This window comes from Echeneis naucrates, chromosome 18 (assembly GCF_900963305.1).
Source record: "Echeneis naucrates chromosome 18, fEcheNa1.1, whole genome shotgun sequence".
Lineage (NCBI taxonomy): Eukaryota > Metazoa > Chordata > Actinopteri > Carangiformes > Echeneidae > Echeneis > Echeneis naucrates.
Genome location: NC_042528.1, coordinates 13,261,266 through 13,273,968, shown reverse-complemented (window position 1 = coordinate 13,273,968; position 12,703 = coordinate 13,261,266). Strand labels below are relative to the sequence as shown.

Below are 12,703 nucleotides of genomic sequence, written 5' to 3'. Positions count from 1 at the left end.
CCGAAAAAGCAGGGGCAAAAGTAAATAACCTCTCAAATGAATTTGCTTTGGTAAAATCCACCCAGCAGGATGGATTTTTTTTTTTAATTAAAAAAAAGAAACTTAATCTGACACTACGCACTTTGTTGTGAGAGATGTCAATTTGGCAAAGTATTATTATTATTATTATTATAATTGATACAACTGCAGTTTGGCAGTGCGCAGATGTGCCGGAGCAACAAATAGAACCTGGTGATTTGAAATAAGTAAAATTTATATATATATATTTTACCGATAATGCAGTCGTAGTGCCCGGGACAAACGAAAGCGGCAGAGTTTCAGGTCTGGTGGAAAGTGTCGGGCTTGAGGGAGGATGCGTCTTCCCCGTTCGGAAAAAAGAGGCAGGTGGCAATAAAACAAAAGGCTCTTCTCATAGTAACAGCTAGCTCCCGGCTGCTGCGGCTGCTCTGTAAGTTTAGAAGAAAACAGCAACAACAAAGACAACCAACCTGCATGTGTAATGTCGGACAGGTCGTAGTTCCTGGCGCTTCGGGGAAACTCCTTCAGTTTTCGGTTAGACAAGTTGAGAGCCCCGCTCGCGGCAGCGTCCTCGAGCGCCTTCTCCACGCTCCGGCTGGCCGCTACAGTGGCCGGCAGCTGGGCTCCATCCCCAGCAGCCATCAAACGCACAGGTCTGCCTCCTCTTTTACTTTGTTTCGAGCGTCCGCTGCACTTTCATGCCCCGTAGATCCGTAAAAAGCCACACAAAGCGTTTCTCTGCTAAACGCCTGGAAAACTACAGTCTTAAATCCGAGAGAGAAAACAAATTGTACCCTCACACGACGGGAGCGGTAGGTTCCACTCCTGAAAACGAGTGGTTCAAGCTGTCAATCTTTCAGGAAGTTGCGTCAAGTTTTACGATTTCGCAACCGTACGACGGAAAGACAGCGCCTATCTTTCAAAATAAAAGCCCCAAGTTTAGTGCATTTGAAAGTGTATATCAATAAAATCACTGTTCACATTAACACTGATGTTCTATGTTTCATCACAATGCTGCATGGATCAGATCTGAAGCTTGTTGAAATGTATTACTACTATGTTACAGTGTTACAATTACACAATATTGTGTTGTTGGGTCATTGTTGGCTTTTATTTTGTGACAGTTTTTTTTCTTTATCATGACTTTCAATACCTCCCGAAACCATTCCCCTGTGGTTTGTCAGATCATTTGAAAAATAATCATATTGTTGGGGAGGGAAAAAAAGAGCATATATTTGTGCAGATTTAATGGCAACACTATGTAGTATAGGTCCAGTTTCTTATTATTATCTTAGAGATTTACTTAAAAGAATTGTGTAGTTAATTAATGTTATAATGTTCAGTTAGCGCAGTCATACAATCCTGAAATCCACTTTTGAAAACTTGTGGAGGGTTGCACCAGGACATTAATCCATGATATTGGTAGGCACTTTCTTCTGGCAGTGTTCCACACTGTGAGACCTTGCTGGGCTCCAATGGGCAAAGAGCTTTACCTGAATTCCATGATGCATTTTAGCTCAAAGCTGGGAATGTGGAATCCCTTAGCCCCCCCATTACATTCAGGGAACTTGTCAGGAGTGGAAGGCTTCACATCCGGTACAGACAGGAGGAATGATCACAGTAATCACATAGACTACTCACTCAATAGGCATATCAGCATTACTGCATCGCTATTGTTATAGGACAGACCATGATTCTTATGCCCCAATGGCTTAGTGGAAAGAACCTTTTATTTAATCATAACAACAATAATCAATACAGGGAAAAGTCCAGCAAAGATTAATGCACTTTTAATTTTATATAAATGTCAAAGTGCTGAAAAACGGTCAAAAACACTGTTGAAACGTCATTTAATTTTCTATTTTATACCAATGCGTATTCTGGAGGCAGTGAAGAAAAAAAAACGTTAATGGTCCGTCATTTTGTTTAGAAAATATGCACGGCCCCTCATATGAGTTTTATTTTGATAGCCATAACCGGATGTTTGGAAGAGCAATTTTTCTTTCTACCTGAGCTTTCTGGGTGCTTTTCGGAAGGGTGCAGCCAGTGCGAGAAGGCAATGGGGGGGGGGGGGGGGGGGGGCGTGGCCACATAGGGCACCAATCGGGGCGTGGCTTCTGTCTGCATATTTTGAATTACTGGAGATAAGTTACGTCGATGCAATACTTGAAAAAGATGGCTGTAAAATCTTCAAAACTTTTTGACATCGCGAAACTTTGGTTTTAAAAATTGAGCTCGAATTTATATAAAGATTGCTTCTGACTTTCTTCTTCATTGCAATGATGTCTAAAACAATGTACGTGGAGTAATAATTCAGTACGGCCAGTGTTTTCACGAGTGTTAGTGTCTGTATGGATCTAAACATCCATATAAGTGTAAATGCAGCATCAGCAGGGAGACATTTCCCTTCTGCTTCCCGTGAGGTTTATAACCTTCATTCTTATTCCTCCATTCTTTCAGAACAGATGACTCTCCTCCTACACACACATATACACACACTTCTGCATCCATTAGCATTGTCCCCTCCCTGCCATCCTCCATCCATCCTTCTCTTTAGCCCTTGTGTCCTCCCTCCCTCCAGTATCCCATTTGACCATCTGTCAAAGTCCTATCTGACTAGTTACCCAGCTGCAACCACATCTAATGTGTGTGTGTGTTGGGGTGTGGGGGTGAACTTTCACTACATGCACTTGTAAAATCCATTAACAGTCACTGCTTAGTTCATTTTTTCCTCAGTATTTCTGCGAGATTATAACGGAAGTATAAATACGTCCCCCATCCTTGGGAATACTGCAGTGTAGTTTAGTCTGCTCTTTTCATATTTCCTTTGTTTCATCTTAAGAACCTATAAAGTTTTTAGAGGAGGAAGAAGGAGGCAGTATATGAAATGTCTACTGCTTTATGTAATGTGTTAACTGCTGATGAATAATCGTCTCCTGATTTCAATCAATGAATAATCAACAAAACAATCAGTGCATGCATTTTGATATTTAATTAAGAAATATTGGCTGCTCATAAAATCCTTTGACAGTCCTGATGTAAAACGTCAGGGCTACTGATGCCGTAGCCCTACTATGTACTTTGGAGGAACAGAGTTCATTCTACCATTTGGGGCCAGACAAATAAGAAGTTATCATGTAGTTAGTCATTGTGAGGAGGGCACAAAGCACAGTCAAAGTGTACAGTTTAAATGTTATACCTTTCACTAGGGCCAGTCACTTGCTGTTATGCTTGACGAGAGGTTATAATATATCCTGCGAGGAGGGTTAGGGTCAGCTATTTTAGTTGGATGATTATTAATTGGCTTCAGTCCATTATCTAATTAAGCTTTAACAATGGAGAAGTCCTGATACATAATTTCATCCATTCAACACTTTCCCATTAATGCTGTACAGAACATACAGTAGCACCAGGTGGGGCCCTTATGGGAGCTTTACACACTTAGCTTCTCTGCATAATGAATCATGTTCTGTTTGGGGCTTCAGAGTCTGAACCTGTCCATGTGGATGATCTCAATCAAACACAAACACACACAAGAAAACAGGGGGTCAGAGGATGAGTAGAAACACACACACACACACACAAATGTGTATGGTAATCTTGTGTGAATGACATAATGTGAGCTGACAACAAAAAAGCAGGGATAGAAACTCAAACTCTCTGTCGATGAGAATGATTATTCATGCTCTTCATTAACCTACATCTTTCTGGGATGATGTCTTTACTACAACCAATCAAAAGAGAGGTGAATGAACCATGTTGGCTGAATTCATTTACTTACCATTGGACCAATTAGTTCACTACTCATATTTTTCAGTAGAAACCTGCAGCATCAGATATGATTTAACTCAACTGATTACATTATGTCTTTAATGAAGAACCAAAGTCTCCTGTGTGGGGTCTTGTAGACCAGTGACCCAGTAGACTAGTCTCCCTGGAGTTGTTTCCCACCAAACTTTTTTAGTTTCTGCTTGAGTCCTCGCAGGGGTGCAACATCATGGTTTCTCACGCTCTTTGTCCATTCCTTATTCCTCTGAGCTGTCCCTTTCTTTCTCTCCCATCCTGTTGTCATTCCCCCATTGGGTTGTAGAGACTGCTGGCTGTCTCTCAGGTGCACAGACATGACATTTGATAATCCTCTTCACGAAGGAGCAACAGCAGCATTATGTGTAACTGTCAGGGTGAAGGTCAGAGTGTTTTTCCTTTACAACAGAAGAGATGTTAAAGCTGAGCAATCAACAGAAATCAACTACAATGCTGAAATCAAACAACATATGCTTATTTGATGCTACCATGTTATCAAATTAAAATCAGGTGTACAAGAAATAAACAGGTCTGGAGATATGAAAATAGGTACATTACTAATTTAACACATTCAGGACACTGGAAAGGAGATCTTCTTAACTGAAAGCACAAACAATGAAAAAGGTCAAAATCAGTCAGATACTCTATGACGGAGCCTTGCGTCAGGGGGCCTCTTGTCATATGACTTCCAGAGCTCTTGTGACTGTCAATATCCTCTGGTCATGTGACCTCAAGATTCTCACATTATCTGAAACAGCTTTCATCGAGGGATTTCACTCAGTGTAAATATCATAGTAAGTACCACAGTCATCAGATAAGTGCAGGAGATGGTATAAGCAAACACCAGTTTGGCATTTTAAGGTTTTATAGGAGTAGATGAGTTTTCAGGAGCTTCTTGAAGACAGAGAGGGACATCCCTTCTACAAGAGGATTCAGGAACTGATTTCACCATCTGGGAACTATAGATGAGAACAGGCTGGACTGAGATTGCTTTGTCTATAGGGATGGCAATGCCAGATGACATTCCTTGGATGAATGCAGTGGTTGAGATGGAGCATGATTGAGTTCAAGTAGATGATGCAGACCCAGAAGTTGTTCTGAAGGCAGTGTTGGAGACCTGAACTTGATTTGGACAAGCTTGAGTACCTAGAGTTGGTCAGTGAGTAGGACAGCAACATGTGGTCTTTTCAGCTGACATGCTGATGCAGTGAGTTCCGACAGCGAGTTAGGATTCAAACTACAAAGGGGCTTTGCCCAAGATGCCTATGTGCAAGATTGCAGACAATAGGAAGTTGTGGTTCACTATATCGGTAAAAATAGCCATGGCTGCTCAAGGTTTCTTTCAGAGACTACAGAGCCATTTTGTGGAGAGGCTGCTCTTTAAAGCCTGACTAATTTGGATGGAGGAGAACGGTTTGGATAAAAAATAATGAGAACAGCTTTAAGTCCCTTTCTATTCTGCTGGATAGAAATGGAAGCAGTGATACTGGTTGATTCTCTACATGTGCAGGAGTTCTTGGTGAGATTTGGTGATTTTTATTATTTTTGACAAAGTAATTGATATTTTTAGAAAATCACAGCCACAGCCACAGCCACCCCAGCACCACAATGACATTTGGGTACTTTGTTAGAGTATGTGATTGGACAGTGTATACAGCTCTGCCTCTGTGCCAGCAGTTGCTCCTGTCTTCCTCCAAGTGTCTCTTCATTAGCTGCTCTCCCCTTCTGACCTACAATTTTCCCACATGTGTTTTCCACAGTTTCTGGGTGAAACATCCAGTCCAGACAGGAGATTTTAGGTAATTAAAACCAGCAGAAAAACTGAAAAAGTTCTTTTACATTAATAATCAGTGAGTTGCTGTTACAGCTCAGCAAGCACAAGATGTCTGGGGAGAGTTGGAAGCTGAACTGGATAATAATTACTTGGCTTTTTTCACTGATGTGTGATGAAGACATGTGCTGAATAATATATATATATATATATATATATATATGGGTAAAATTATTGTATGGAAGATAATATTGCCATAATATGGATAATATGGCCAAATGGAGGCATGTAGAGATTAATTAAAACAAAACCAGTACTGAACCCATTGGAGAAGGTTTGTACTGAGAGGTGACTGACAGCGAGGTAGAGGTTAGGAGAGAAAGTCAATGAGTGACTGCTGAAAGGGGAGAACGCCTGTGAATGAATGGTATGTGATTTAGATTTGACCAGCCCACTACCAGCTGTGCATGTTGTCTCAGACACACACACACACACACGCACATACACATATAGACACATTGTCTTATCAAGTCACCCCCTTGGTCTGGAGCCAGTATGCCATTAACACGGCAGTTTAACAGGATGAAAGTGAGACTGAAACCTCTCTTGTTTCAACTCCTCCCTGATGTCAGAATTAACTGAGCTTCCCTTATCCCCACCCCTGTCTTAAAGCAATGGGTAGGGAGAATTAAATGTTTTAAAGAAATAATTGAATGTTTAACATTTAAAATCTTTTGATCCATAGTATGATTACTGTTTCTACCCACCAGATGTCACACTTTCACCTTCAACTGCCAGATCTACCTGTCTTGTCTGCTTATTTCGAGTAACCTGAGCATCTCTCCCGGATTCTTCAATAACTTGACCCAGCTGGCTACAACAGCTTTTGGTTGGATTGTTGACATGTGCCCCCATTATCCTGACACCTGTGTGTAGTAACATTGGGTCTGTACATGTCTGTCTGTTCATACACCTGGATTGTTTTCTTCAGTTTATCATTTAAAGTTTCTTCATGAGCCTGCATACAAGAATCTCTGTAGTCTGAACCTCGATGCTTCTGCTGCTGCCACCAACTCTGTATATATTTGACCTCCTAAAACATAGAATACTCCATTTTCAAATCAAGCTTGCAAAAACGTTGAAAAAGAAAAAACAACAACAAATAGAATACAAATGAAAATCAACAGTTATCCTGAATTTTTGTTGAATGCGGTGGGAGTTTTGTCTACAAGGGAAATAAACTGTAAGATAATGATAAGATAGATGACAGGTCAGATATTTATCCTGAGTGGCAAAAAAAACCCATTCTTTTATTTTCTGTCTAACTGGCCTGTAGTTTCAAAATATTTGATATCATTGATAATTGATTTGTATGTAATGTCTACCAGAAACTAAACTATTTTCATTCATCTTCTACCACTTATCCGTTTCCACGTCACAAGGGATGCTGGAGCCAATCCCACATTGGGCGAGGGTGGGGTACATCCTGGACAGGTTGCCAGTCTATTGCAGAGCCAACACATTGAGACAGACAGGGATGAACAACCTCTTAGACTCATACTCATTGCTACGGGCAAGAGTCAGAGTCACCAGTTAATCTACCATCCATGGCTTAGGGCTGCGGGAGAAAACCCACACAAGTACAGGGCCAAACAGGGAAACTCCTCACAGGAAGGCCCCAAGATGCTAACCAAACCCCTGACCTTCTAGCTGTGAGGCAACAGCACTAACCACTATTGTAAATCTGTAAAATAAAATTTACATAATTTCTAAAAAGAATTATCCAGTTAAAGAGGAAGTGTTTTAATTCAAAACAGATGGAGAATATGATGGCTTGGCATTAAGAGTGTATTCTGGGTATATTGTATTGTACCTCTATACAGCTGAGGGACTTATGAGATTAAAAACTCAGATATTGGAGGAGCTAAGCAGCTGTTTGACGAATGGAAGTCTCCAGGGAGCACCCAAATTAATTCTGCTTTGACCAGGCCTAAAACTCTGGGAAGAGGAATGATATGATTGATTTCTGACAGAGAGTCATAGCTCAGTTGAACCAGTGATCCCCTTAGCTCTCAGCAGTGATGATTTTACGGATTTTTTTACAGATGAAATTCTCACAATCAGACCTACAATAGGCAGTAATTTTCTACTGAATACAGCAACTCTCACTCTCACCTCTGAATCTCTCAGAGCTAGCTTCTATAGTCTCATCATCCAGACCATCAACCTGTCTATTAGACCCAGTACCAACTAGCCTCTTTAAAAGAGATTTTCCACACATTTGAGCCATTCATCTTATATCTGATTAATCTGACCTTATCTTTTGGTTATGTACCTCAGACTCTGAAGACTGCAGTCATCAAACCCCAGCTTAAAAAGCCGAATCTTGATCCAGATGGTTTGGCCAATTATAGACCCATATCAAACCTTACATTTATTTCTAAATTCATTGAGAAAGCAGTACCAAACGAATTACACAACCATCTGGATGGGAATGGTTTGCTTGAAGAGTTTCAGTCAGGATTTGGATCCCATCATAGCACAGAAACAGCGCTGGTTAAAGTCTCTGATGATATTCTACTGGCTTCAGACAATGGATCAGCCTCCATAATTCTCCTCTTAGAACTTAGTGCTGCATTTTACACCATTGATCATAATATTGTCCTCATCCTGCACATGGTGAATCATCGCCACCCCCGTGTTCCTACAACCTCTGCTGCTCTCACATCTTCATGAGCACCATGCAGCATCATATGTTCCTGTATTTCATATCCCCTCCACCTACTCTCATCCTCTACCTACTCTCCCCCAACTTTGGCCCTCCCCGGTGTCTGGCCCACCCTGATTTGATTTGATTAATGACCTTGATTTTTATTGAGCAGTACAGATTTCCATCAGTAGAGCAAATATCTCCATAGGGAACATATGAGGGATGGACATTATCATCTGGATCAGCATTTGAATGTCCAAACTCCTAGCTTTTAACCTCACTGACATGTCTGATTGTTTGCATCAATATCCAGACATCATTTCCTCACAAAGAGATATAAGTGTTGCCCCTGGCCGTGAACCAACTTGCCACCAAAACTGGTGCAAATCAGCACAGGACTTTTGAGTGATCCTGCCTCCTCTAAGAAAGAGACAGCTGAAAACAGACCTCCTTGGCTAGGTTAATTACCATCATATGTCGCCATCATGTGGTCAAAATTACTTTTACTAAACATGCCTTGAAACTACAGTGGCGACATCACTGCAAGTATTAATGTTGGAGAAACACTTATCCTGTTTGTCCAATTGTATTATATATAAATATGTGAATATAAGTATTTTTAAAAACTGTAATATATCCAAAATGTATCAGTAATGTTAATTTGTATAATAATAACTGTAGGTTTCAAGAAATAATATGATAAAAATCTGTTCTTCCAAAAAAGGATGCCTGACAACATTTGTTTATTGTTTGGTGTGTGTGTGTGTGGGTGGCTGACTTGAATGAAAACACATTGAGATACTATTTTACTATCATGGAAATTAATACTGACTTCTTTTATCTTGAAGAAAGACACTACGATTTTGAACTACACTACCCATCGTTGCTTTGTACAGAAACCTGCCACTTTTCCCGCATAGTGAAACATTTCTCGTTCATTGGCTGAGCGCCACGGCAGGAAACACATAGTGAAATGTGATTGGCTAGTGATCTCCCATCAGTTCCCCGGATAAAGATTAGCTATATATAAAAGGACAATTGTAGGCGGGTGTTGTAGTTCAAACTAACAGTCGTTACCCAGCTATTTCATTTTGTGCTGCGGCGGTAGACTTTATTAGTGGATTTAAACCATGGTACGTATTTAATCTCGTCTCACGACACATTACGGCAGCTAGTGTATGTTACTGATTTGGTTGTAATTACTGATAGCTAGGCGTCGGAGCGCCTCAGTGAGTAGCCGCTAACGTTAGCTGCTGTATTAGCTTAGCATGCTAGCTAGCGCGTAGTTGTTGGCTACATTGAGCAGGCGAATAGACTGGGCAAAGAAAGACGCGGTAAAGCTGGCCACTTTAGTCCATGCTATACCATACTTAAACCTGGTGTGATAATTGTTACCTCACGGAACAGTGTTGGTGTTTTTCAGGCTGGCGGTAAAGCAGGTAAAGACTCTGGGAAGACCAAGACGAAGGCTATTTCGCGCTCGCAGCGAGCAGGACTCCAGGTTTGTACACTGACATTCATTCATTGCCTCGACGATGCTAACAGCCAGAGGTTACCCAGCTGGTGGCCGCCTCTCACCGACAAGCCAGTGAACCCTTTGTGTCTCTTCTGAAGTCCGCGTTCTGTCTTATCACCCCAGTTTCCGGTAGGTCGTATCCACAGACATCTCAAGTCCAGAACCACAAGCCACGGCAGAGTGGGAGCCACTGCAGCAGTGTACAGCGCGGCTATTCTTGAATACCTCACTGCTGAGGTGAGGTTAACTCCGGTTACCTTCCGTCAAATCAATAGAAATCACTTAAATTGGCTCTGGAAGTTGCTGTAAAGAGCGGATCTCTAAAGCCAGAACCTCTTTCAGGTTCTGGAGTTGGCAGGAAATGCTTCAAAGGACCTTAAAGTGAAACGTATAACCCCCCGCCACTTGCAGCTGGCTATTAGAGGAGATGAAGAGCTGGATTCACTCATCAAGGCCACCATTGCTGGTGGAGGTAAAGAAACTGAACTTTCCATCAGGTTTTTGTCTTGGAATTATAATGAGCCTGCTCTGTCCATTGTCTGTGTTTATGACTCATCCATTGTCTTTTGTTTCCCAGGTGTGATCCCTCACATCCACAAGTCTCTGATTGGAAAGAAGGGCCAGCAGAAGACTGTATAACCTGAAGTGCTCTAGAAGTCGTGCCATCTCAGGACGAAGTCTGAATCAAGTGGTTAAATGTCTTAGATTAGAACACCTTTAGGAGTTATTTGTATGGTTGAGCTTGCATTTACTCACCTGGGGTATTTTTTTAAAAGTGGCTTCAGAGAAGCTCATTTTTCTTTTTTCTTTTTTTGGCTTTTTTTTTTTTTCTTCTTTCCCTATTGCTGCAGTTCTTGTCAACTTCCTTTTGTGGCGTTCCTTTGTTTTAAAGTGGTGTTTTAATAAAGCTCTTAACGGGCATTTGCAGTTTGCTCTTTCAGTTCTTGCTTGTTTCTGTTATGTTATCACGTTCTCCTCTGTAGGTATTCCTTTGCCTACCCCAGTGTGGATGGTGAAAATGTTTGGCTTTTAGTATTCTTTCCAGTTTAAAAGAATCCATCTCTGTCAACAAGTAAAGATCAAGCACTTCAGTTTTCACATGGAAAGTGTCATGGCATACATACACCCATTCTAAGCGTACAAACCATCAGTTTCAGTCTTGTGCAGTTGCATGAATTGCAATGAATTGCATGAACTTCCATTTATTACTGGACTGACATGGACTGGGAGACCTTGTCATTTTTGGATTCTGAATAAAGACTGGATTGGCACAGTCAGAACATTTTACATATTGTGTATCTTTGGCTTATTTGCTGTATTGAATGCAGTTTGGGTTTCAAATATAGGATCACATGAGTAGTAGAACTGGGGGTGTTAAGGTTTGTCTTTAAATTTAGTGAGGTCAGAAACTCCAATGTCCCAAGATATTAAAACTTGAAATTAAATTAAAATCATCTTTGTTAGATGTGTCTGAGTTAATTTTCTAGCTCTTACCAAGTGTAAAACTTGAAATCCCAGGAAATTGTTTTTAATTATCGTTAATTTACAAGGATGATCCAGATAATAAATCTGTTAGGGAAGTTCTCTGTCATTGGTGGTTTAAAAAGATCACTAGAGTCTAGCCTGTCTTATGCTATGGATGTTTATTGATGCTCGAGCTCAAGGAGGATTCATTAGTACAGTGTTGTGTGGATGAAGGGACCGCTCAGAAAAGTCTATACACATACTGGGAGTGTTAACTATCAATACCTCAAGAAGAGGGAGAACAGGCAGGAAATGGATGTATGACTACACTGCACTACTTCATAAACCACAAACAAGGAAACATGACTATATCTGCGCTGATTCTGAGAATCTGTTGCTGACCATCTAAGGTTCTGAGGTTATCAGACCTCATACCAGCAGTATTGGCACAAATCCACAGCTCCACCTGCAGGAGCCACCTGGGTGTCTGAAGGCCTGGACGATTTAGTGAAGGAGACACGGTCTCACAGTAACCACTAAAATATTTCTTTAAAAAACAAACATTGCAAGTATATTTTGAAAAATAAACTTGCATTCAAATGTACCATAAATCATGAGCATATATTCAAAATACATGTTCAGATCACCGCCTTCAATGCTTAACACTGAGCCAGCACTTGATGGCGATCTAGCACCACCATAGGCCTCCTATTGGAGTTGAGTATCAGCTATGATGTATAGAGCCACCATAAGCAGGTTCTGTACTTCTCCAGCATCAGACTGATCCTTGGAAAGTTCTCCCCTGAGAATGAATGCCACCAGTAACAAAATCTGTAAGATAAATGATGTGTTCACAGACCTGCACAACTCCAATATCCCAACTGTACGTTTACCATGCTATCGATAATAACCAGCCGTATATTGAATCAGACAGCACAGCGATCTTTGGTATGTTGCTGCTCTTGCAGATGTATGTGGATAAAACCAAATCTGACTGGTCTTTTATGGTACTTTAAATCGCATTCAATGACTTGGCATCAAATGATTGATTCTGTAGTTAATAGGACTTGATTAGCAATATTGTTAGTAGTTACTGATGATGATGTACATTTTGTAAAAGCAACTTAAGGGCTCAATGGACCATTATGAAAGAGCCGGCATGCGAGTACTTTCCTGTTTGTGGAGACACATTTGCTAGTAGTGATGAGTCTGTGGATCATTTATCATATAAAGGGTAGCTAACGCTAGTCTAGCTTGATAAAGGCCATTTGGTATGTATCCTTAGTGACATCACACTGAGATTTCAGCCATGAACCCGGAGACAATGCAATTAGCATAACCAACAGATGTCTTAGCTAAACTGGAGGTCTCATTTAGACCAGACTTTTACTCTGAAATGCTTTACAGACCTCTAAAGCTT

The 12,703-nt window shown here is 40.9% G+C and overlaps 2 protein-coding genes across 4 annotated transcripts in view; one reads left to right on the top strand and one right to left on the bottom strand.

The window, feature by feature from the left end:
- lrch4 (leucine-rich repeats and calponin homology (CH) domain containing 4) overlaps nucleotides 1–862 on the bottom strand; it is a 44,367-nt gene extending 43,505 nt beyond the window's left edge. For 2 of the 3 annotated variants that reach the window (XM_029525853.1, XM_029525852.1), the window contains exon 1: nucleotides 489–862. In XM_029525853.1, the coding sequence (XP_029381713.1) occupies nucleotides 489–660 (172 nt within the window). In that variant the 5' untranslated portion in view covers nucleotides 661–862. Of the gene's footprint in view, nucleotides 1–271; nucleotides 434–488 lie in introns of those variants that run through there. The other variant, XM_029525854.1, reaches the window with a different exon arrangement.
- Nucleotides 863–9,322: 8,460 nt separating this feature from the next.
- Nucleotides 9,323–11,106, top strand: LOC115058602 (histone H2A.Z). Its single transcript, XM_029526011.1, has 5 exons — nucleotides 9,323–9,436; nucleotides 9,727–9,804; nucleotides 9,943–10,056; nucleotides 10,162–10,291; nucleotides 10,397–11,106. The coding sequence occupies exons 1-5, from the start codon at nucleotides 9,434–9,436 to the stop codon at nucleotides 10,456–10,458; spliced, it is 387 nt and encodes a 128-aa protein (XP_029381871.1). The 5' UTR covers nucleotides 9,323–9,433; the 3' UTR covers nucleotides 10,459–11,106.
- The last annotated feature ends 1,597 nt before the right edge of the window (nucleotides 11,107–12,703 follow it).

Coding starts and splice junctions, on each gene's coding strand:
- LOC115058602 (XM_029526011.1), top strand. Junction 9,805..9,942: donor CGCAGCGAGCAGGACTCCAG/GTTTGTACACTG, acceptor TTATCACCCCAG/TTTCCGGTAGGTCGTATCCA. Junction 10,057..10,161: donor TTGAATACCTCACTGCTGAG/GTGAGGTTAACT, acceptor AACCTCTTTCAG/GTTCTGGAGTTGGCAGGAAA.